General features: G+C 41.7%; 1 protein-coding gene across 1 annotated transcript in view; it reads right to left on the bottom strand.

Moving 5' to 3' along the window:
• LOC144828693 (carbonic anhydrase 13-like) overlaps window positions 1–27,415 on the bottom strand; it is a 160,797-nt gene that overhangs the window by 99,016 nt on the left and 34,366 nt on the right. The window contains exon 2 of the mRNA XM_078687077.1: window positions 20,401–20,601. Within this exon, the coding sequence (XP_078543203.1) occupies window positions 20,401–20,601 (201 nt within the window). The remainder of the gene's footprint in view (window positions 1–20,400; window positions 20,602–27,415) is intronic.

Consider the following 27,415-nt stretch of genomic DNA (forward strand, 5'->3'; position numbering starts at 1 on the left):
ACAGTACACAACTCTAACCTATACCACTAACCAATCCACTCATCACTAACACAACGCCATTTAACCTCATACATAACTACATCCCATCCAGACACTCGCTCCCTGCTCTAATTACTCCTAACAGATTACCTTTTATCACTAACAAACATATAATCAGACTTCCATCATTTGTCCAACCAACACCCTCCTCTTCCCTCTACCATAATAACACTAACGCACAACACATATGCTTCACACCACCACACTTTTTAACTCTTGCAACAAACCAGTCTAGGACAAACACTCTTACCTCTACTTCATTCCCTCCTACACACAACATACACTCTACTCATAAACACATCACCACCCCCTCTACCTTACAACCTCCTCTCACAAACAATACTATACAACCAAATCCATTACATGAAACAAATATACCATCACCCCTTTTCACTACTCCTCAAAAATAAAACATATCACACACACCAGCACAACAAGATCTTCAAAGCGCAACACCTCAAAATACTTACCATCACAAAATACAAACATACAATCATATTTCAAACCACACAAAGGAACAAATTCCAATGCCAAGCTTTCTATCTTCCACCACACCTAACACAGATGAAGCAACCCACCAACACTCTTCTAACTGCCTCTCATCCACAGGACAATTTAGAACCTTACTACATGACCCACATGCTGCACCACCACCCCTGACTCATACACCTTCTGCCCTAAACACACGCAAACAATATAAGCAACGTGCCACACCTCACAACTTCACTTCCCCATGTCTACTGCACAACAATGTTACACAACGAAAAAAACACAGCACACCAACTCACTCTGGAATACCATCTCCAGCACATACGCATGCAGACAAAGTGCCTTCTTCGCATGCTGGATGAGGAACATGATACAGAACAGCTACATGATTGCTATCCTAATACAGCTAATGCCAGCACTAAAAACACACCTGCTACAAACCCACACAATACTGATCACTCTTCTACAAAACAAAGTCTCACTATCACCAAAGGCCATTCTCTAAACTGTCTACTAATAAATGCTCGATCCCTCTCTAAAAACAAACATCACATCTACAACCTTCTCACAAATGCAAAACCAGACATACTATTCATAACTGAATCATGGTTGGCTGCAGTCCTCCATGAAGCCTTTCCTCTAGGCTATAGAGTGATCACCCAAAATCGCATAGGCAAAAAAGGAGGTGGTCTACTATTGTGTTCAGGCAAACATTACATATCACTAAAGTTGACGACATCTCCATAAAGAATTGTGCGGCTCTTCTAACGAGATGCAATCCTACACGTCTTCCTCCTTTAACTTCCTGCTCCTTTACAGACCTCCACCTAGCAAGGCGACATTCCCAGACTCACTTCTAGACACAGTTTCAAACCTGTGCGTTCTGGGTGACCTCAACATTTGGTTTGACAAACCCAATATGACCCATCCAAAAACAATAATCACTGGCCTAGACCACCATCCACCCATTGGCCATGAACAAAGTCAATTTGGAACACTTAGAAACACAACTAACATCCAGTACAAATCTGGAAACAATAAATTCTGTTCAAAATCTATATGAGTGGCTACAGGAAGCTTTTGACATCCAGATGCCACTCAAAAATCACACAACACAACAAAGGAAAAGAAGCACCATGGTGAAACATAGAAATAAAAGACATAAAACAACAAATTAGAAAGCTGCAACGTACCTGGCTCAAAACAAACGCCCTACAAGACAAACTTCACCTACAGAAAATTAACAGATTATACAAGTCAGCTATCAAAAAAGCTAAGAAAAGGTACTATTCAGACAGAATTCAAAATGCTAAATGTGCAAATAAAGAATTCTATAAAATACTAAATGAATTTCGCAAACCAAATTGACTAAAATGAACTCATCCTGTTACTCAAGATTTCACAGACATACTGGCAAATCATTACACGGAAAAAGCAGACACATTGGACTCGTACTTAAAACAGAAACAAAGCACCAGCACTAATCCTTGTACAAAACAACAATCCAAGAATACTCTAACCCAGCCTCTCCGTTCCTTCCAACACATCTCACACGATGAATTTATGGACCTGGTCAAAGCAAGCAGGCCTGCCGGCAGCCCTTCTGACCCCTGTCCACCACAAACTTTCAAGACAATTCGTTTAACAACCTTTGCTGCCACTCCAGTAAGAAGAATCATCAACGATTCCTTAACTACCAGAATATTTCCAGAAGAACTAAAAAAGTCACACATACGCCCTTTACTGAAGAAAACAAACTTGGACCCGCTGAACCCTGACAACTACAGACTCATTACAAATGGACCTTTCGGGGTCAAACTGATAGAAAGAGTAGCGTTTGCCCAGATGTCACAATTCATTGAAGAGAATGACATACTTTCAGACTTCCGAACAGGATTCCGTCTGGGAAGAGGCACTGAATCTGCCCTCCCTGCCATCTGGGATGACCTGAAGAATACAGTAGACCATAATGAGGTTGCTGCGCTACTCCTCTTGGACCTCTCGGCTGCCTTTGACACGTTTGACCATGACACCCTGAAATAAAGAGTCTATCAAGCCGGCATAGAGGGAACTGCTCTAGACTGGATCACGTCCTACCTTTGAAACAGAACTAATGTCATCCACACACCACCTTTCTCGTCCAAACCATACTCCACAAAAGCAGGGGTCCCGCAAGGCTCTATCATCACGCCCATGCTTTTCAACATCTACATGAAGTCATTACCGGAACTGATAAATCAATTTCACTTCACGTGCTATAACTATGCAAATGACATGCAAATACTCCTTCAACTGGAATGCCCAAAAGACATTGTAAAATCCCCAATTTTCAGTTGTCTCAGAGCCGTGGATCTGTGGATGACTTGGAGCCATCTCAAATTGAATGCTTCCCAGAAGGGAAATACTCAGGTGTGGCGATTGGAAACATTATGGCCCGCATGCCGCCTGGCCTGATGAACTGGGATCACAGCCTAAAGTATCGATGTAAGTAAGAAACCTCGGAATGACCATAGACTCCAAGCTGTCAATGAATGCCTAAGTGGACAAACTAGCAAGATCAAGCTCTGTCATTATAAAAATTCTGCAACAAAAGTTCCCTCATTTGGGATTTCCACACAAAGTCCAAGCTACCATCTCCCTTGTTCTGTCCAAACTCGATTACGCCAATAGCCTCTACCACAGATCACCTTTAATGACCATGAAAAGACTACAACAGATTCCGAACTCGGCAGCCAGACTACTCTTGCATATCAAACCGCGAGATCACATCTCACCTGCCTTGAAAGCCCTGCATTGGTTACTGGTTGCCAGAAGATCCACATTCAAGCTACTTTGTATCACCCACAAAGCAATACAAGAAATAGGATCGCACTCCATCAGGAATAATTTCCCCAAACACATTCAACAAAGGAACCTCTGATCTGAAGGGGCATCTCGCCTCAAAATCCCAAGATACAAGAAAAAAAAATGGGTTGCACATCCTTCTCTGTTCAAGCAGCCAAACTATGGAACTTTTTACCCCCCAACATAAGATCCACCAACAACCACCTTATCTTCAGAAAACTACTCAAGAATTGGCTCTTCCTCACATAAGCACCATATGCAAACAGAAATTTACATCATATCCCTCTGTAAATACGCATTTATTTTCACTATAGATATGTACAATCTTTGTGTATTGCTTTGTATAAATACATAGAATAATTATGTTGTGAAAAAAAATCATCGTTGGTCTACATTTACTTGCTTCCATTGTGCATCTATGTACCTCCATGAACTTAGATCTGTGTGTCTGTTACTTTTCTCCTGAAAAAGCATATCCAATGCACCACCCTATTTCTCATCCTGTACCTCTATCAATATATTGTATCTACATATACCTACCTCCTTTATGCATCTATATACTTTCAATGTACTTATGGATCTATATATCACTTTCTTCTAATTTTGCATTTCCAATTCACTACCCTATTTCTCAGCATATACTTCTCTCAATATATCTTCTAGCCCAACTTTCTGACTCATCTCAAACTTCTTTCTACTACTCTTTCCAATGCACTACCCTATCTCTCCCCTATACATCTACCAATATATCCTCTACATCCACTCTCTCATTTATCCCAAACCCCATACCACTACTATGATCCCCAAAATAACCCTTTCTAGACTCTCTCCTACTCTATCTCTCCTTGCATCATCTGACACCTCTTTTACTTTACTGATCCCCCAAAACAAACCTTTCTAAACTCTTCCCTCTGACTCTTTCCATCCAAAAACCCTTTTTACTCATCCAAAAGCCTCCTCCTACTGCTATGACCTAAAAGAAATTACAGATTAAATCCTTCAATCTCTATCCCTCCACTATCCTTTTCAGTCAAAATAACAGAATAACATGTTCACTTCTGAAATTCCATATTCCACTATACTAATTCACCACTAATCCCTTATGGGTTCCAGGGTAGCGTGCTACTCACCAAAAAGGCGCTTCAAAACCCCATCCGGGGTAGCAAGCGCTACATAAATACAAACCTCTTTCCCTCTTCTATCCCGCCACCTACCCTTCTCTATCCAAATAATGGAATAACATATCCACCACTCAAATTACTTCATATTTCACTATACTAATTTTTTAACACTAATCCTTTATGGGTTCTGGAGTAGCGATCTACACGCCAGAAAAGCGCTTCAACACCCATCAGGGTAACAGGTGCTAACTGAATGCAAACCTTTCTTCCCCTTCTAGCCCTCCACTATCCTTCTCACTCCAAATAACTGACTAATATCCACCACTCAAATTACTTTCATATTTCACAATACTACTTCACCACTAATCCTTTATGGGTTTCCGGAGTAGAGTGCTTCAACACCTCATCAGGGGTAACAAGCGCTATATAAATACAATCCTTTTTTCCTCTTCTATCCTTCTGCCATCCTTCCGAATCCAAATAATTGACTAACCTATCCGCCACTTAAAATTTACTTGCATGTTTTACTATACTTATTCAACACTAATCCTCTATGGATCCTGGAGTAGCGTGCTACTCGCCGAAAAAGCGCATTGATGCCTCGTCAGGGGTAGTAAGCGCTATACAAATGCAATTACAATATAATTCATAAAAAAGGCATAAAAAAGACGTGAACAGTGATCGAGAACACCGTGCAACCATTAAGGACTCACGTTTGAGTTTGATAAGTGCTACTTGCAGAAATTACTCTATTTGTTCCTGCTGTCCGTCAGTTCTGAATTTTCACCGCGTGACGATGGTATATCGCAGCCTTATGGCACAGTTTTGACTTGATATCTCATCCTTCTATTACTGTATACTTCTCCCTTGTTTTTCATTTCTATTCTTTTTACTATTTTGCATCTGGTTGTATCTGTCAAGACAATAAAATATAAAAAAAAAATCAAAAATAAAATGATAGAAAATTTGAAGATAAATTCGTATTTTAGAATAATATTGTTTCATCGAAAAAAAAGATTCCCTATGCAAACAATATTAGATGTGGTACGTTGCCTTTCACAAATTAGCCTGCAAGTGTGTAATGTTTGATGATGTGCCGGTGCTGATAAAGAGGGAGGGTGCAGTGGAGGGATGAACATGATCTGTTGGCGGTAGTGAAAGCCCCGATGGCGCTGAGGAAGGACAGAAAGTGCTCGTGCGGCTGCAGGTGGAACCTGGCCCATGGTGCACAGGGCTGCGGAACAGCCACGCACAGGGCAAAGGTCTCTGAGCCGGTGGAGAAGATAAAAACAGACTTGATGATAACTGCCGAGATAACACTGAGGACAAGCAATCACACAAAGGCCGAAGCTGTGAAAAGCGCCGTTTCGCTGGCTGACGGCACACCTTATCCTTTCACAATCTCACAGTCTTACAACTCTAGGGCCACCATCACTTCATGGCAGGCCACAGTCAGAAAATGTGAATGCCATGATGAGGCTTCACCTGGATCGAGTTCGAATCCCAGACTTCACCTCACCTCGCAGCGTCATGTCAGTATCAAACCGCAGCCACGCTAATGGCAGATTCCATCGAGGGCTTGGAACCATGGCCAGACCGGTGTGGACTTTACAGAGTGCATGGCACACGCATGGCCAAGTCAATGCCAGGCCACCGTACGTTTACAGCTGGCACAGGAAGAGCATGGCACAACGTGACTGTCACTAGTATCGGACTCATGTCTGTCTGTACCGCTGTCCTACCTATGTAAAGCTATTTCGACTAAATATGAGTTGTGGGAAATAAAAGTTAAAATCTCTATGGTCACAGGTAGAGAGGACTGTAGTGCCAGCGTCCAGCCTCTGGTAAAATATCCACTGCTCACTGTAAATTCAGTGCCAGGCTACCATCACCCCACAGATTAGGGAAGGCAGAATTCTAGTCAGACGCGCTGATGTCGCACCTGGCCAGGATTTGCAATGGCGTTTAGCCAGGCCATAGGCTGATTCTGACTGAGATGATGTGATGATGTTGCATTTTTGTCAAAACATGGTCAGATTGCCGCTAGACATGCTCAATCATGTTGGCACAGTGTATCAATTTTGGCTTTACACAAGAAAATGCATGCCACAGGTAAAAGAACGTCGTATTCAAACTTTCTTTAGAAATTGAAAAAATATTCAAAATAATTTCAATTCGAAATGTAATTTTTGCTGTTGTCTACTCGTACATGTAACAAAGCATCGCCTATATCCAGGAGCAACATGCCAGCGGCAGGATTAGTGAAAGTCTTTCATGGAAATCCTCTCCCTGATGCCTGCAGAACTGTAGATTACATCGGCTCGCGGCATCGAGGAGCCATCTGTCACCTGTCACGCGGCACCACTGTGCACGCGCAGGGCTGTGCTGAGTCCCAGCACCAGTGGGATGCGCGCGCTCTCCCTCGGCATCCAACTGTGGAAGAATCTGAGCTTCTTCCCTATATATTGTCTCTTGCAAGAATCTCTAATCGCTCAGCCACAACAATTAAAGAAGCTGCGTTTAACTCAGTCCCACTTCTAACAAGTGACGCAGTTTAGCATTTTTGTGAAGCTAGTATACCGTGTTGTGTTTGCATCTTTAGGATCAGGTTGTTAGTGGAATTGTTGATATGCGATGCTCGCTTTATTAAACTCCTATTGTCATTTGAAGGGTTATACATCGCATTGACAACATAAAGAAGGCACTCCTAAGTGACAACTTTTAAGCAATGCAATGAGTTTCTTGTTGTAGGGGGTCGACGGCGTTTCCATCTCACTGAGCTGAGATCATCATCACGACAGAGTGTATGTGAGCAAGAAGAATCTATAAAAAATGATAACGTATGTTAAAGTATGGTCCCTGGGCCCATGTTATATTAGTACATTATTTTACAGCTAGTGATTTTGTGCTCCCAGTGAAAAATTGAACCACACTAATCGGCATTAGTTTGGTTCAATTTTTCACTGGGAGCACCCCCTACAGCAAGAAACTCGTTGCATTGTTTAAAAATTGTCACTTAGGAGCTTCCACTTAATGTTGTCAATGTGATGTATACATTTTAAAGTCACCCTCACTCACCACATCATGCTTGCTGTCACTTTTATGCGATCACCTGAACTATATTTGCATATTGATAACAAAATAACACATGTTACACAATTCCAGTGTGTCCCTGCTAATATATTTCCTTGCTGCTTCTCTTGGTATCAATTACCCTATATGTCCACTTTAATTTAGGCATATTGACATACACTATCTCTAATGCAATTTCTCGCGTCTATTTTGGACCATATTGGCCACTTAGTAACCATTGTTTTGAAAAAACACTGGAGTTAACCCAGAGCTTGATGTCAAACACCTACCTGAAGCTTATTATAAATAAGACAGAATTCCTTCTGTTCAGTAGTAGCACCAAAACAGCTGTATATTAAAACGTGGTTATCTTGTGTGAACGTAGATGAATTCACCTCAAGTTGACATCCACTGAACAATCACCTGGCTTCATCCTTGGCCTGATTTTGCCTTAAATGAATGAACTTCAGAGCAGCAGTGCAAGCCTGGCACTTTACAACCTGTAGTTGGCAATACTCTACTCAATGGTCCAGACCTGCCTGCCTGAAAGGCATCATACACACTGAGTTATGTTTCATTTAGGGCCTCAAGAAGCTCGGCTACAAAACTCCTACACTGAGGGAACTACATAGACTACCCTGCCAGGCCCGAATCATCTTCAAGATCTCATATAAGGAACAGCCCTAAAACATACCTAGCCAACAAACTAACCACTACTACCCTAAATGATTACCTGCCTCACTGTAAGCGACCCTAATTCGCATCCCAGTTCTCTTGTTTGCTCTCCAGAGCTCTATTTCTCCCCAGGTCGGTTTGTGCTATATAAGTATCCCTACATGGATAAATATATACATACTTACAAAATAACAGGCCACCAAAGACCAGATATATATATATATATATATATTTATATATACATAAGCGACTGAATTCTGGAATACAAACCAGTCGACGTCTGATGTATAAAGGAAAAATTGTCTTGGGAAGTTGACATTGCCCCTACCATTCTGTTCTTTCCCTACATGCGCAGCGCTCATCTTTAATAGGATTCAGGCGACAGCCGCAGGGTCATTCAGAGTCTTGTGCTAAATCCAGGGGTAATACTTTAATGTGAGAATGATATGTATCACGTTACCCCTAGATTTAGAACTTATGATCAGCAGCATGTGTTAAGTTATATGGCCCAGCAAATGCTAATAGCACTAATTTGGTTTGGTATTTTGTTATCACGCAAAAACTGATAATGCGAAGGAATGGTGTAAAAGTAATTACTGCATGTTTCTAGCATTAGTGCAAATTTCCCTGACAGGGAATAGCAGCAGAATAGCAGACACACAGCACTTAATGAGTAATAGGCAGAGTAATAACCTAGTTCAAGCATATAGATATTGAATGCAAACAGTAGGGCAGTGTGAGTGCTATGCACCGTGTAGTCCCAGGTGCAAACTGCATTGACCCGAAAGCAACTTTTACATTGGCACCCTTTGCACATTTGCTCAGCAACAGTATACAACTGCCAGAAGCATTCTTATATACATCAAACACGTCATACTTCAATTACAAATAAAGAAGTGTGAAAATAATCTTTCTTAACTGAAGATGTGTTTCTTGACCACAAATCCAAAGGAGATTACGTTTCTTGATAGCTAGTCCAAAGCACATGTACCTTAAATTTCTTCACAGCCATTCCAAAACAGATGTAGCAACACAAGTTTTGCTCAAATGCTCATGAGGCTCCATTAATCAATAATAGGAGCATATACTTGTGACTCCAATACAAAAACAAAATCTGTTCCCATAAAACGAGGATTCCTAGGCAGGCTTTGTCATAATCAGTCATAAAGGAGGAGTTTTCTTTTCAAGTCCATGATCATCTACCAACTTGTATGTGCCCATTCCCAAACTCCAATCTGACCTTTGCAGGGATCCACCAAACTCTGATCTGACCATTGTGGGCACTCACAAACTTCTGATGACACCGGATTCTTATCCAGATTTTTACCTCTATCTTACCAATCCTTCGAATCATCGGTCAACTGAATCTTTATTGTCTGCTAAGTAGTGTAAAGGGGAGAAAACCCAATTCATTTATAACTTTGTATAAGACCTATTCAATCCAATTTAATTGGACCACTGACTACGAAATAAAAGTTTTGAAGATTTATTACAAAGCCAAAAAACAATTGAACATTCAGGCACCTCAGCGAGAGGTTAAGAAAATAAACGGCACTAACACAAACATAATCCTACGCAGGAGTCTCAGGTCACTCAAAATAATAATCAAAGTTATTTCTAAAAGCATCAGGCAAACAACAACAGTCCCTAGTTGAAGCTTGGAATGCATTTACCTAAAAGAAAGAAAGAATATTAGTCTGTCCCTTCACTAACTCTAAGGTGGCATCCCTACTTAGCATCCTTCCCAGGCAAGAGAAAAAGGTATCAGCAGTGAAGACTTCCTCAGAAGTACTCTCACTTTGCATAGGTAAGTAGCCAAAGCCACAGAGCTCGTTCTAAGATGCTCCTTCTTGCTTCCTCTCTAGTCCTCCTCTGCTCCACCCTTGGGGGTACTGTGCCTAATACAGAATCCCAAAAATAGTGAACACGCACTGGGCACAACCCTTCAGGCAGGTTTTCTTTCTGTAATTTTCCATTAAAATTCCAACTTCATCCAAAAACCGTTGGTATGTTCTTGGGTCTCAGGCACCTTCTCAGCTGAAAGTATCATCTCTACATTCCTGTGCACTCCCACGGGGCCTGCCTCTACCATCCTAACTTCTAAAACAAAAGGGTTATTTTGCCTGACAAGACATGTGTCCCTGCCCCTGCAACAGAAAGCCTGTGAGCAAATCGACCTTGCACGCACACAGTTCTACAGCCTATAATTCGACCAAGAAAAGGAGCCTTCCCAAGGAAAATAAACTTTCTGGCCTACAATATTCAGCTAACATAAGAAATCACAGTTAGGCCTTTACTGGTACTTTCATGCAATTAGGCCTTCACACATTAACACACTTTTCTAAAACTACATCGTAAGCATTACATTCACAGTCATCTTAAGGCATTACATTTCACTTCATGAATAAGCAAACCTTTATGTGCAGACTTTAATATGAAGCACGTTTAATCCTACTGCATCATTTTATACATAAACAAATATAATTTCGTTACCTAAGGCATATTCTCGGTTAAACACTACATTAATCTTCAAACAATGCGAATACACTCCTAAAAACACTCTAATATAAATCGATTTAATACTACATTTCTAATGATCACATGTTAATACAGTCCTCTAAATATGCGAGTGCTAACTATCCATGATTATGATGTGCCCCTACAAATTTCAGAATAACATGGCGCTCTATCACTTCCATCTGACCTTTGCGGGCATTCCCAAACTCCAATCTGACCTTTGCGGGCATTCCCAAACTCCGATCTGACCTTTGTGGGCATTCCCAAACTCCGATCTGACCTTTGTGGGCATTCCAAAACTCCGATCTGACATTTGCGGCAGTTAACAAAATCGGAGATGACCTTTGTGGCTATTCACAAACTCCAATCTGCCATTTGTGGGTATTCACAAACTCCGATCTGACCTTTCCCACCCTAAAAAACGCTAGCTTTACTCAAGCAAACAAGCAAAGGACTGGAGCAACTCCCCTTCCAGGGTCCAAATGGGGAATGGATCCACTCAAACTTGGAGAGAATGAGAAGGGGTTTCTCCTTGAGGAAATATGTTTTACCCATGAAGGGAAAAAACATAAAAATGTTCATCTGCACATCAGGCTGCATTTTCACATGATGCCATTGTAGAATAATGTATTGGCGAAATGAGAGCCAATGGAATATGTCACATGACATTCCCAGCAGTATGCCTGGAAATCTGGGCCCGGTGCAACTTTCTAGGCATTCTACTGGGGCACGTGAGATGTCTATTGCAGCATCACTTTAGGTTTTTCCACCAGGAGCATTGTTACTTGGCAATTGATATCAGTGGATCACCGGGTACAAATGTACTTGATACCTGCTGGTCTGTTTTGTTTTTGTCTTGCGATATTGTACAATAGTAGAGAGACTGCGGACAACCTTTCTCATTGTTCCTGTAATCCTAACAACTTGGTACCAAAAACAATGATATGCATTTACAAGACAGGACCTGCACACATTCCTCATCAAGGGAGGTGATACCAGAATAAGAAGCTTTACATAAAGTGCTACAAAAAAATATAGTAGCAAAAACATCGATTACTAAAATATCGACAGCGTAAGTATGTATAGGTGATTATAGTTTTACTATACATAGCTCCACCCTTGCATGCCTTGAAGATAAATATATTAAAGATACGTAGACATGGAGTTAAGAGTAGTAAATCTATACTTGCCAATACATACTTATCTCCATGATATCTTTGTTGTCAGTATTTTTGCTATGATTTTCTTGTAGCACAATACTTCTGTATATTGCTATTATAGCACTAGAGCCCGACGTAGCAGGCTCTACAGGCCATTAAAAGCCTGATCCAGTGTTAAAGGGTCGAGCCAAAGGGGGGGCGTGGCTTGCGCGCCACTTTGGAATGGCGGTTTGCGCTTGAGCTCCGATCCGAGCGAGGGCCGTCGGAGGTTCAGCTCCACTTCCAGTGACCCCACACTTGCAGAAACGGAGCCTCATGTATCGGAAGGTGCCGTGTGCCGGATGAAGATCCTTCCTGCGCCCTGGAGCTACTGGTGCCTGATATTTTGACACTTTGAGGTGGCGCTCGATATTTCTGTGAACGGCCGCCATTTTGTTTCGCCTCCCACACGCAGTTCCGAGTCTCCTCACAAGCGGAGGTGCATGGCTACGAGTTTCTTCGGAATGAGGGCAAACAGGTGTTGGTGATTACTATTTACCTTTACATGCTTATAAAGGCTTATTTTTACGTTCAACATGCGGCGGGGCTTTAAAATGAGTCCTTTTTGCATTTTATTTTACTTGGCCATTCTTCAGAGCGTCTCCATTGCATTTCATTGATACTACCTGATCTTTGGTACCCTGCTTTTTGGCTTCTCAGTTTTTGACGGCGTATTCTTCTTATCGGCAGGGTCCTGGCATTCTGGTGATGAGACTTCTATTTTTGTGCATTTAAACCCGCCGCTATTTATTCCTTTGCGATACCTGCTGGTTGTACACTCGCACATTATTGCTATTTTCCTTTTTTCTACTCTCCTTGCCTTCTGAGTCCACCAATATCCTTGGGCCTTGTGTTTTTCCTCAGGTCTCTGCAGTGGTTGCTTCTTCTACCTTTGTTTTGGAGGTTCTATGGCGGCAAATATGGGCTTGTCGCCGACTGCTAAAGATGCAAAAGAGTCGAAAGCTTCTCTTAAGAGACTCAAACAACTATCTCCTACACCTGAATCCTCTCAAAAAGATACTAATTCCACTCTGGAGGGTATTCTGACGCGTCTTAATGATGTCCATGACATTGCGCAGTCTACCAAAACTAATACAGATTTACTACAGGTGGAGGTATCAGCCATCAGAAAGGATCTTAAGGCTCTCTCCATTTGTGTCTCTGCCACGGAGACACGTATTAGTGGCGCAGAGGATACTATGCAAAAGCAATCTAGATCTCTTGTACAATTAGAGCGCTCCATGGCGGCATTGCGGAGGGATCTCACTGAACAGGAGGACCGTAACCGCAGATCCAACCTGCGCATTTTTGGCCTTCCTGAAGAAGCCGAGAAAGGTGCTCCATCTATGATCAACTTCTTATACCAATGGTTGCCTTCTACTCTGCAAATTTCTTTTCAAAGAGACTTTGAGCTGGAACGGGCACATCGTGTCCCCACTTTTCGCTCTAAATCTGCTACGCAACCACGGGCTATCATTTTTAAGCCGCTGCGTCATCAGCACACGGAACAAATTTTGGCTCATATGCAGAAGATTAAAGTTGTTTCTTGGGAAGGCCACCGTATTTCCATTTCTCAAGACTTTGCCAGAGACACGGTGATAAGGAGGAAAGGCTTTCTTAATCTTCAGAAACGTTTATCAGAAATGAATATCCCATTTTCCTTCTCTGGCCCTTCCAAATTTTGCATTACCTTCAAAGGTCGTTCCAAAATCTTCGATGAACCTGCTGACTTGGCCTCTTTTTTAGACAATCAGATGGAACTACAGATGGAACTTCAAATGGAGGCTTCGCTTGTTCATGGTGCTTCTGGCACTTGATGTGATTCTGTTGCCTTCCTTGTTTTTCTCTTTTTTCCGGGTCTACTAAGCTTACCTTTTTAGGCCTGCGTGCTCCATGGTTGTTAGTGCGTTTCTGGCTTTCTTTTGTGGTTGGTGTTGCCAGTCACGTTTTTTGATGGTGTTTTTTCTTTGGTGTGGTCTCCTTTCCATTTTTAGGTTGTTGTCATTTGGCACATTGGGTTTTTTCTAATTGTTGTCTCTTTCTCATTAGTGCAGTAGTGCCTTTTCTTGTCTTGTCGGTTCTCCTTCTCATTGCTTTTGTCTTTTCGCTTTGGTAGTGTTTTTTTCTTCTTCCCTATGGATTGTTCTTCGTGTCTTCGTTCGCTCATTCCTCATTGTTATATTGGACATATCTCATTTTTGTTTCCTTGTTCCACTTTGAAGTAGTAGTCTGCTAGCATCTCATTTGATTTGTATTTGGTTCTTTCGTTTTGTGTGATCGTTCTGCTTGCATGTCTTTAGTCTTATTTGACTTCGATATGTCTGATACTGTTTCGTGTTCTGGTGTAAGCCTTGGTCATAGGTTTGTTATAATCTATTTTCTATAGTTGTGTCTAGCCTACGCTCATTATGTTACAGTTACTGTGTTTTGCAGCTCTTTATATGCTTACTTGGTTCTTGTTTTACTGCTTAGGGTGCTCTACCACTATTACATGCTTTTTTCTTTTAGGTCTAAGGTAGTGGCTCTATTTTATACTTTATTATTAGCTTGTCTAAGTATCATATATGAATTTCTTATTTTTTCGATGTTCCTCCCTGTTTTCTTTAGTCACCGATAACGAGATTTATATACCTTATGCATGGTAATTAATTGCTTACAAAGGCCTTTGAATATTTATGGTATATTTGGTTTTGATATATATTTACATTGCTGTTTCATTGATTGTTCTGCTTCACAACTATTTAATATCTTCATATATAGGCGCTAGTTCATTGCAATCTATGTACTTCTCTTTTACTTTATAATAAGTTATTCTAGTTATATGGCACTTTTTAGTCTCCTGTTATCCTAGTTTCTATTACTATATATCTGACATGTTTCTGCATTTTCGTATTACGTTATTATACCAAGTTCTCTATATTTAAGTACAGTTAATTGATTGCTTATCTTTCGTTTTTCCATATTCTTCTTCATTATATTATTGCTCCTTGTTCTATCTCACATAGTGCTTCATTGATTGTTATATTGCCCTGCTTTTTAGTGCCTTTCTTTTTTGTATTTCATCTCTTCTCTTTATACTGCTCCCTGTAGTCTTCTTGAGAAGTCTGTTTTTCTTCTACTTATTCTTTCCTGTAACTTATGATGCTTATTTCGCCTTCATTCTATCTACTCTTCGTTCACTTTTATGATGTTTTTGGTGTTTTCTTCCTCTATCATACGATATATATAACTACTACTTGCTATTGCATTTATTCTATTAGATGTCTCTCTTTCTTTCACCTATTTCACTTTTTTCTGGTTACCTTATATTCTACTCTTGAATTAACTTGGTATATGCATATTGCCTTTATAGATTTATGTGATGCCTTGTTTTTGTACTACTCTAATGGTATTAGTTCCTATTTCAGATGTTTTTCTCTCCTAATTGCGTATAATCAGTTATGTACTGTACTGTTTTGGGGGTGTTCATATTGATTGTATCTATTCCTCATGACGGTCCCCTTGCTTGCCTTCCCACGTTCCCCCTAGTATGAATTTGGTCTTTTTCAGACCTCCCCTGCTGGCTCTTTTCTCTCTTCTTTCCTCTTCTCTCTTGTCTCTTTTCTTTTTTCGGATTTCCCCTATGGACTCTCCTTCTTCGACGTTATTGTTTGATGTCTGGTTGCTTGTATTTGTGCTGGTGGTTTTTTGTCTGTCATCTATGCATTGTTATCTTTTTTCATTTAGGTCTATGCCGGGTTTGAATGTGTTGTCCCTTAATGTTAAGGGTTTAAATCATCCAGTGAAAAGGTCAAAAATGTTAGATTATTGCAAATCTCTCTCTTCAGATTTAGTCCTTTTTCAGGAAACAAAGGTCTCTACCAGAGAGGCCCTATTCCTGAAGAAGGAATGGGTTTCAGATGTTGTCTGTTCCGCTGCTTGTGGCAAAAGAAATGGTGTCATTACTTTAATTTAAAAAAAATTCAGGTTTATCCATAGTCTCTTCTGATCATGATACTGAGGGTCGTTGGCTATTAACTAAGCTGTCTGATGGTAACGCTGATCTATATGTTATGAACATTTACGCCCCTAACAAGGATGATCCGTCCTTTTGGAAATTGGTTACCAAAAAATTAAATGATACACCTCATTCAGGGAATCTTATTGTTGGTGGGGATTTTAATTTACCAATGGATCCCATTCTAGATAGGAATTCAGCTTTTCAATTTCGCCCTCCTAAATCCCATAAACAAATGCTTAACATGTCTTCCATAACTCATCTTCAGGATATATGGCGTCTTCATAACCCCACTGGTAGTGATTTTTCCTTCTTTTCTTCGCCTCATTCTACCTTTTCTCGTATTGATTATTTATTGGTTCACTCCTCTCTTGTTTTGTCTTCCTCCTCGCCGCTTATTCATCCTATTCTGATTTCTGATCATGCCGCGGTTACTTTTACATTGTTGTCCTTTGCTCCTAAGTCTAGAGCTCGCTCCTGGAGATTAAATACTGAAATTTTGCATGATCCTGCTCTAAGTGATGAGTTCTCTAGTGCAATCGAAACCTTTTTCCTTGAAAATGAAGGTTCAGTCTCTTCCCCAATTGTCCTCTGGGATTCGTTTAAATGTACTTTCCGTGGCCAGGTTATTCAATGTATGTCAAAAAGGAAAGCTGCTATTAAAAAAGAACTTACAGATTTGGCAACTGGAATAAAAGAGCTGGAATCTACCTTTAGACATTCTAAGGATAAATCTTGCCTACACTCAATCAAGCAATTAAAGTACACGTATAGTTACCAAAAGAGCCCATATTGGGGTTCAGGCTCAGAAATCCAAAAGGCTATTGTTAAGAAATCAAGCTGGGAAGATTCTCGCAGCTACATTAAAATTTCAGGATTCTTCCTTTAAGTCTTCTCAAATCTCTTCTATTAATGATCACCTTGGCTCTAAGAAATTTCAGACTGGGGAAATTCTGGAAGTCTTTCGTGATTTCTACAATAATTTATACACCCCTTCTAATCAAGCCTCTTTTGAGCAGTGTCAGGATTTCTTGAAATCTGTCCCGGTGAAGTCGGTATCCGTGGAAGATAGCAATTTTTTAAATGGTCCAATTACTCCTGACGAAATTATTGCCGCAATTAAAGCCACTCGTTCTGGGAAATCTCCAGGGCCTGATGGCTACCCTATTCTGTTTTATAAAACTTTTCTTTCTGTGATTGTTCCCAAGCTTCAATCTGTCTTTGACGCCTTTATTAAGGATGGGTCTGTTTCTGGCACGGCGGCTGATGCTACCATTGTAGTGATTCCAAAAGAGGGAAAGGATCACTCAGATCCAAAAAACTTCTGTCCTATTTCCCTTCTTAACATGGAGGCTAAGATTTTTGCTAAAATCTTGGCCAAGAGATTAGAATCCTTCATTCCTAAACTGGTACATCCCTCTCAAATGGGTTTTGTAAAGGGCCGTCTTGCGCGTGATAATATACGTACTTTTTGCCATATTCTCGGAGCAGCTAAACGTTCTCATCTCCCAGCCGCGGCTTTAGCTCTTGATGCTGAAAAAGCCTTTGACAAGGTTTCTTGGCCTTTTCTTCGTGCTGTCTTGTGCGCACATAATCTTGGTGACTCCTTTATTAATATGGTAATGTCTCTATACTCTCAACCTAGAGCTAACATAAGGGTCAACGGTGCTACATCGTCCTTTTTTAATCTTCGCCAGGGCACCCGTCAGGGTTGTCCCTTATCTCCACTTTTGTTTTTATTGTCCATTGACCCTCTCCTCAGACTGATTGAGCTACACCCAGACATTAAAGGTTTTTCTTTTGGTCCTTATCGTATTAAAACTGCTGCGTATGCGGACGATGTCCTTATCTTCTCAGATGATATTGCCTTGGCTATCCCTGCTATATCGGATACGATTTCCCTTTTTTCGAAGGTTTCAGGGTACACCTTAAATAAGGATAAGACTGAGATGTTCCCCTTGAATGCCTACTGTTTTTCTACGCATATGGGCTCGGCTGGTTTTAAATTGCAATCTAAGCAATTAAAATACTTGGGTATCTATTTTTGCTCTACCTTATCGGCTACAATTGCCTATAATGAAACCCAGACTATTCTTAAAGTACGGCGTCTTTTGGATACTTGGTCTCCGAAACACATTTCCTGGTGGGGTCGCATTCAGACCCTCAAAATGATGATTACACCTATTATTAATTTTGTCTCCTCTATGCTCCCGGTAAAGTTATCGGATTCCTTCTTTCATGAAATTGATGTTCTGACTTCTAAGTTTTTATGGAATGATAAACGGGCTAGAATTGCCTATAAATTCTTGCGGAAGCCTTATGATATGGGAGGATGCAATCTTCCTGATTGGGACAAATACCAAACTGCCTTTTTGGCGTCTCAAGGGGCTCTATGGTTCTCTTTTCCCCCTCTTCCTGTCCCTTCCTGGTTATTAATAGAACAAGAATTGGCTTCTCCATTACCGACTGCTTCCTTTTGTACTGCATCTACCTTGTCCATCCCGTTCTCCCGCTCTATTATTTTAGATACTCTTGCTGCGGTCCGGAAGGTAGACAGGAAATTGGCAATTCCAATTCACAAATCCAGGTGGTCGTCTATTTGGCGGAATTCTAAAACTAAAATCCATATTGATCCTTCTCTGATACCTTATTGGGCTACTAAAGGGATCTCGCTTGTTAAACATTTTTATGGTGCGGATAATGAGCCGCTACCTTTTTCATCCTTAGCTCAACAATATTCTTTAACTAATTTGGATTTTTATACTTTTCTCAAAATCAAAGTAGCACTTGCTAAGGTGCGTCTCCATCCTACTTCTCCTACGGTTACTCTCTTTCATATATGGACTAAATCTGGCCATGTAGCCTCTAAAGTCTATACATTTTTATCAAATGTTTCACTACCTTCTCATACGGTTGCTCAACAAAAATGGTTGCACCATTTTGAGCAGGGTGTTACTGACCATATTTCTTCAGACACTTGGCAGTTGATTGGTAAACTTTCTCTGCGCAATAAAATCGCCCCATCGTTAATGCAATCTAAATTTTTCTCTTTTAATCTTCTTCATTGGACTCCTGTTCGTTTACATTCGCTCAATCTCAAAGATGATAATCTCTGTTGGAGCTGCGGTTTATTGGCAGGTGACTTTCCACATATGTTTTTTGAATGCTCCCTCCTCCAACCTTTTTGGGACCTCATTCACAAGCACCTCATGCTCATCTTTGGTATTCAGTTCCCACTCTCCCATTAATTTTATTAGGTCCATTAGCTGCCCTTGTCCCTCTCCCCTTGGAACCCATGGAATTACAGCTGTTGGATCTCCTTTTGACTATTGCAGTGAAAGTAATTCTTATGGATTGGAAATCCTTTTCCTCTGTTTCTTATCATACTTGGTGGGCTTGGGTTTCCTTTTTACGTAGTGCTCATACCTCGGTCGATCATGCTCACCTTTCTCCATCTATTGCTAGTGGGGTTTGGAAGGCTCTGAATAACTATATGGAGCTGTCATCAAAGGTATTGGTTGACCAATATCCCTTCCATTTGTCTGGTTGAATGGCGTCTTGTGTTGGGTTTGCTCGTTGGAAATCCTTCTTTCTTTCTTTCTTCTCCTCCTTCTCTGTCTTCTTTCTCTTTTTCCATTTTTTCCCTCTTTTTCTCATTCTTTCTTCTTTCTTTTTTCCTTTCCTCTCTTCCCCTGAGCATACCAGGTGATAGTGATACTCTTGGTTGTGGAATCTGCCTAAGATACTTAATTTATCTTAATTAATCCATTTTTCTGTTTTTGGCAGACTGCTTCTATCTAGGGCTGTATTTGATACAACTCATTTTTGAATGTCAGCTTCTGATTGCTATTTATATGTTATCAATGGTATCCCTTTTACTTTTAATCTGTATCTTCATTTGCTTCTTTATAACAATAAAATTCTTTTGAAATAAAAAAAAAATTGCTAACTGCAAAAAAAAAAAAAAAAAAAAAAGGTCGAGCCAAAGGCTCAGGCCTTTAACAAGGGAGCAGGCTTTTAATGGCTGGTAGAGCCCGCTATGGGGGGGGGGGGGTCTCTAAGGCTATTAGAACATTCGTCCCCTAGAGGGCAGAATGTTTTAATTTGTAAAGCAAAGAACACACGTGTCCCGAGGGGGTTGAAATCTCCTCGTGCTTTGTGAGGCCTTTGTTCACAGCAGCAGGTGGGAACAAACATCTGAAAGTTGGAGCTCAGGGCTTCTACCAGCCTTTAGAAGCCTGGAGCACTCCATTGCCTTCAATGGAGGTCCCAACATTTCAATGTTCTAATCTGACATAGAACCTTGTCAGCGAATGAGTGGCATTTTCATGTGAATCAATAAAGTCAGTAAACCCGGATGTAAGAGTGTTTCCCTCAGGTGACCTCCATTATTTGGTCTGGTTTTAGAACTACCTCCTGAAGTAATAAATATGTGAGCTGCACTCACCTGACTTGTCTTGTGAGTCATCAAATTCCACATTGAAGGACTGCCCGTTGTTGTGGAGCTTTTGGGCACTGGATGGCTCATAGTGGATGGTTAAGGGCTTGAGCGTGGCATCATAATATGTGGCTTCTTTCGTTCTGATGTCAATAGGGGACTGGTAATCTCCATCGGCCACAGGGAACAACGTGTGCCAGTGGCTGGGCCCTGTGGAAAGAAAAACGTTTCAAAGAGCATAGTCTATTACATTTCAAGCAATATAAATATTAACTCACAACATTGCTAAAGCAGGGTTTGCAATCTTAAAGTGTGCTAGGATAATAAAAGACATCTGCGCATAGAAATTGCCTAAACATATTTTCATAGCCATCACAGTTATATGTGTACCAGTGCATTTTTTATATGAGTGTTATATAGCGCAAACTAGACCAGAGCATCGGGTATCAGAGCGCTTTACATAAGTACCAGTTTCGTTACAGAAGGACACATAATTTTTGCTGTTAGGCACGGGGAGATTTAAGTGATTTGCCCAGAATCACAGGATGTTGAGCGTCGTTGCCGAGACTCGAACCTGGTTCCCCAGCTTCGAGGTCGGTCGCTCTAGCCCCAATGGTATATCCTCTCCCCTATTATAATAATATTAATATTAATAAATTACACAACAATGGGCTAGATGCGCATGGACATTTTCAGGTCTAATCAAACATTCACAGCTGAACATGGCTCTTCTTACATCTTTCAGCTATTTAAACAGGCACTGACAAAGTCAATAGTTCTCGGCTTGGTCAAGATGGCTGCTGATATATACACATGCATCATAATGTATGAGCCAGGGCGCATCATGATACATGCGCATGTGGCATGGAGGAGGGCTATGTTAGAATGAAATGAAATAGAAATGAAATAAAATTTTAATTTTTAAAGCGCACTACTACCCTAGGGTGTCTAGGCACTAAGCCTCTCAATTTGGTGAAAGGAAAATGAATCAACCAGACATCAAGTGCGGACTTTAAAGAAAAAAGATATGAATGCTGTACAAATTATTATACAACCATGTTATAAGAGCATTACGAAAGGTAAGGAGGTTGTTTACAAATTTTAGTTTGAGAGGCATCGAGTTCCAAAGCTTGGCTGAGGTGAGGTAAAATGGGGAAAAAAAAGAAATATAAGTCAAATCCTCGTTAAAAAGATGCACATTCAGTGAGAATGAAGAGTACACGGGTAGGAGACTGGAAAACAGGGGAAGAGAGCAAGGCCTGCACGGCGATAAAGTGGCGAAAATACAATAAACACAAATCCCCTTGAGTGTGCAGGGAAGGGCACATCGATTCCCATCAGAACACTGTGAGTGCGAAGTGCTCCCAGGCAACACAAAAGGGAAGAAAGGTATACAATCAGAACCACGCAAGTGACATACATAGGAAAACATTCAATCACGAGCAGGGGACTGTCTCGAAGCCCTATTTCGAGTACAATAGAAACAATAGGTCTTCTACAAACAGCTAAAGCATTCTGCAGCCAATACCTAAATCACGGTACGTTCCAGGCACACATGCATTTACCACTGCGGAAATGACTAACACATCTGCGTACAATTACATATTGATAAACCCATAGGTGTGGGCAGGTCCAGACGTTGCATGCTTTGAAAATGTGTGAACGCCCACAAACGTATGAATCTGTGGGCATTTCCGAACTCATCTCCAACCTTTCTCGCCGTTAAAATGGTTAAAAATGTGTTCCAACATAGGGCCTCTTACTGTGGGAAAGGGATCATGTCGGCTTTAAACTAACTTCATGGGGGGGGGGACGGGGGGGTCGGAGGTGAAGCGGTCTCTCTAACGGGGAAAATGTAATAACCGTGCAGAAAAAATGAAAAAGAAACAATGTGCAATTGCAAGGGGACTGCCTTTCCCCATTTGCCACAGCTTTTCAGCTATGTCACTGCTGAGTTTTGTGAGTACAAATAAGCAATAAAACAGCAGAGTACTATTATGTGGGCAAATTTACACACACTTTGTAGAATGGGTTCCATAATGTTTACTGAACAGAAGCATAACTGTGTTTACAGAAGCAACCTTTCATTGACTGGTGATGTATACACTAATACATGTGTACTGATTCATACATTTGCATAGATCTCAGTAATAGAATCTTAGGAGAATATTTACAAAAAATGGTTGAGCACAGGGGTAAACCAAAATTGCTAACGCCGTGCTCAGCCATTCTGAAAGCGTAGGGATTAGCCATATTTACAATGATATGGCACACCCCTGCATTTCCCTTACCGCTGGTGCTAAATTCAGCTGCCTATCGCCAACGCAGGCATCCTTTCACCATACTACAAGGGTGGCTGGACTGCAGGTAATGATTGTTTATGTGCAAGAAGGTGTCGCCTTCCTGCACATAAACAATCACTAATGGTGATATGTAACTCCTATGTGTGCTGCATTGTACAGCACGCATAGAAGTTGCAAATCCTAATTTTGTAATGATTGTTAATGTGCAGGAAGGGACACCTTCCTGCACATAAACAATCATTCACGGTGATTTGCATAATGCAGCACACACAGAAACAGCAAAAACGAGGAGAAATTAACAATTTCTACTAATTTCGCCATTTTAGAACCAGGTTTCTTTGGATCTTAATTTTTACGTTTACCCATATTTACGCCACCCTTGTAAATAGGGGGCAGCAACAAAAAGCAATAGGTGTTGCGGTGGAATGCCCACAACAACACCCATTGCCTGCCTCTTTCATGCTAAGTGGTGCGTGAAAGGGGGCCTTATTCAGAACACGGCATTAAGCGATGTTAAGTGGCTTAAAGCCACCTTTTAAATGGTGCAAACGGTCTATCGCCACAGAAACATCATAAAAAGTGACGTTCCTGAGGCGATAAACTCTTGTAAATATGCCCCATAGAGTTCTAAATTCACTATGCACCTGGGATAGGCTGACCTGCCCAGTGTGCGTCAGGCAGGTATACTTTGTGTACTGACACCCCAACCATGAGTAATATCAACCCTTGAGCTCACCACACCTTCGCCGCCCAACAGTGCACAGAAATTAGTCCACTTGACATGTTATCACTTGGCAAACATTATCCACTGAATTGAGAATGTAAAAGTAAACAAATCAAAGTACAATCGAGGTGAAAAGGTATGTTTTGTTAAAGGTCTGTGGATAAGGTTCAAGTCAGATATTGAAAACCTGTATCACTGGTAACCACAGCACTACGGTTCCATTGCTTGTGTAGTCACAATTTCTGGACGACCAAACCCCTATCTACAACAATACAGAAATTTCTATTTTGCTGCTGATGACACACCTCCAATGCAGTGACGTAATGCAAGATGATGGGGCCAGCAGAGTTTCATGTGGGCCCCTCAAACTCCACAACTCAAATATATTCATAGGCTTTAGACTGCTTGGAGGGCCCCTGAAAGGTGCCCCCCCTACCTTCCATGGGATTCAGGGGGCTATATTACACCTCTTCTCCAACCTAAACCTTCCCCAGTGCAACAAAGGCATCTACCAACCTTCTTCCCTTGTACCAGCACCACCGTCCTCTTTGACGGCCCTGTGGTAACACCAGCATTTCTCTGAGACAGTTTATGCTACAAGCTCTTTTCCTCATGCTAATATGTGTGCCCCTAATGTTTACTGCAATGTGAGAGTACCCTGTACACTTTGGTCGAAAAATGATTTTCCATTTACAATTCATTTTTGAATTTAAGGTGGAATTATTTAATCATATTTCACAAAACACTGATGAGTGTGTAGGTTACTGTATTTTGGTCTATCCCTGGGGTGTCTAGAAACAGAAACAAGCCTCTCCATCTCTATAACGCCATCTTCCTTCCCTAGTCAGGCTAAACCAGCAGCCATCCTCCCTCCCTGGTAAAGCTAAACCAGTAGCCATTTTCAGCACTGGTCCCTGTGGCCAGCATGAATTGAATACAGAGGCCATGGCCTTGATTTTACCCTTAGAAAGAAATCTTTTGAGGAGGACCCAGTAAAGTCCACATTTGTAAAGCGCACAATCACCCGTAAGGGTCTCTAGGCGCTGGGGGGCCGTCGGGAAGATTAAGCGAGCTATTGCCCAGAGTCACATGGTGCTGGGCTGACCTGCCGCCGGAGCCGGGGATCGAACCGTGGTCCCCAGATTCCAGCGTCTGTCGCCCTGGCCGCGGGGCCACACCGTGACAATACACCCAGACAGTACCAATGAGATGCTCTATATCACCTGTTAGTTATCAGTATCATTCTGTGCTTGTGATTTATTATTTATAGGCTGTCAGATACTTTCTGTCTTAAAATAGTAACTTAGGGGCCCATTACGATCGCGGACGGACTTGCGTCCGTCCGCGATCCCTATGTAGGATGGAACGTCCGCATGTACTATGGCGTTCCCTCCTGTGCAATTAGGATGTGACCGCCACCCTGGCGGTCACATCCTCTATATTTAACATTGCGGCAGGTGCGGCTTCAAGCTGCACCCGCCGCAATGTTAAAAACACATGCAGTGCATTTACATGCACAAAGCGGCAGGCACCGCGCGGTGCCTGCCGCTTTCTGCATGTAAATGCAGGGGGGTACCATAGGTACCCCCATGTGCACCCCCCACCTCCCTTCACCCAGGGGGCCCGCAACGTGCCCCCAGAGTGAAGATCCGTATGCTTTTCCACGGCGGTGAACCCGCCGCGGAAAAGCATCTCTTCTACGCCATCCTAATATGTCTGGCGGTGTCTGAGAGACACTGCCACCATATTAGAGCTTTTCTGCCGCAGTTGTAAGCCAACCGCGGCGGAAAAGCAGCGGACTGAAACCAGGACCCACCAGCCATCCTAATGTGGCGGTGGGTCTTTGGTGGGTCCGCAGAGAATTTTCCGCATCCGCCAGGCCGGCGGTGGCTTCCGCCGGCCCGGAGGATGCGGAAAATCCTCCATCATAATGTGCCCCATAGGGTCCAATTAGGATAGCGGTCTATCGGACCGCCAACCGCTATTGCGGCAGACAGGAGACCGCCACTTTTCAATGTGACTGCCCTGCTGGTGGTCGGAAAGTGCTCATTTACATGGCAGCTTGTGATGCGGCCCAGGAAAAGGGCAGCAGCACAAGCCTCAGTGTAAATGTGCACTTTGTGCACATCCATGCACTGGGTGCCATGCACCATGGGGAGCCTGACACACAGTACATGGAGGTGCATGGTGGCACTACATGTGCTATCTGTGCCAATTTACAGTGGCCCATGATGGACCGGGGCAGTTGGTGATCCGCAGGCTATTTCTCAGTCACCACTGACAGACAGGTAGAAATAAACAGGCATAGGCTCTGGGGGAAGCGTCAATGAGAAATGAGTAACTACAATTCCCATAATGCGTTCATGCCCTCAAAACTGAATCATGACTAAGCACACTATGCCAATCCAAAATCACAGCACACTATGCCAGTCTAAAATCACAGCACACTATGACAGTACAAAACCACTATAAACATCTATTGCTGCATTTATCGAAAACCGACCCATGGCATAACCATTTATAGTTGATTTTTTAAGTGTCAAACTCTCTTCTTCTTTTCAGGATAAATGGACAGTGTTCGTTCTAGAATCCTAGGCATGGACCTAGTACTCCAGAAAACAGCAACGAGCAGAGTCATGCTCCCAGCAAACATCGTCCATAGCTCGGTCACAGGCTTTTTGCCGAAGCACAGATGTGTTAAAAATACTGGCTTTAAAAGGCCACTGTATATTATGCGTTGGCTACAAAGGTGGGAAGATCATTCAGTCAAAGCTCAAACTTTCAATGCTGCAAAACTCTCCTCTTCTAGTTTGTACAGATTGAATCTATTTGTCACCAAAAAACTGAAACGTTCCCAATGAACTTAGCTCAGGTCCATTTGAGGAAAAACACATGGCAGAAAAAACATGCTTTGGCAAAGCAAATAGGTGAGGCCTCTGTGCGCTGGCGCAGTATTTAATTATTAATATTTTTTATTAAAAACATACGCCACAATTTTTTTTTTTAAAACGCAACACATACTGCAGTATGCTTGCAATCAAACTTGTAAATAAAAAGAATACTGTTGAGGTGGTTTTACTAGTGATATTTTAAATACTGTGTCTTTCAGTTTCCTCGTGCATTTTATTATTACTAGTTGTGATGGGGAAAAGAATAAATCCCCACCTAATCACGGATACAAATCTTAGGCAGCTATAATGTTCCAATGTCACTTAAAGACTTTGTAACAACAACTTAAAAAAAAATGACAGAAAATAAATCACCATCTAATTGGGCATCAAACAGCAGCCAAATAAAATAGCTCGTATTTAAATTTAATATGAAAAATAAAATGAAAAACCTTTGTTATTGAAATGAAAAGTACTATTTTGAGGTTGATGTGAATCATGTGTACACACTTTGTGCAGTTTGCAAAATAATGAGAGCCTCCTTTCCCTTTCTTTTCTTTTCGCTTCTTTTACTTTTTCTCATTTTCTTTTCTTCTGCTCCTTTACTTTTGTCTTCATTTCCTTTATTGTCTCTCCTTCCTCTACCTCGCTCTCGTCCTTCTTCCCCCTTTCCTTCTTCCTTTGTTCTCTTTAGGTTTCGCCTATTATCATTCGCTTGCGAATGTAATAGGCGAAAATTCAAGGGCTTGATCGACTAGTGAAACCACTGGCGTTTCTTCCCAGTGCATGTGAGGTCACGTGACCACAAAAGCGGGTCACGTGACCACACAAGCACGAGCATCTCCCTAATCCGCCAGCCCCCACCAGGCTCGCATTCCCGCCCCCCCACCAGGCCGCCCATCTGCCTGCCACACTTCTCCTCCCCTCGCACGCATTCCCGCCCCCCCACCAGGCTCTCCCGCCCCCATCCAGCTTCCCTCCGGCCATTTGCCAGCATATCAACACTCTTACAAACACTACAGTACGTGATGTGAGGTTTGTGACCGCATGCGGGCCGGTAAAGTTTGATTAAAATAAACTGCAGCATTATGGAAGCAATTTTCGTTTTG

This window comes from Lissotriton helveticus, chromosome 4_1 (genome assembly GCF_964261635.1).
Source record: "Lissotriton helveticus chromosome 4_1, aLisHel1.1, whole genome shotgun sequence".
In the NCBI taxonomy this organism is placed as follows: domain Eukaryota; kingdom Metazoa; phylum Chordata; class Amphibia; order Caudata; family Salamandridae; genus Lissotriton; species Lissotriton helveticus.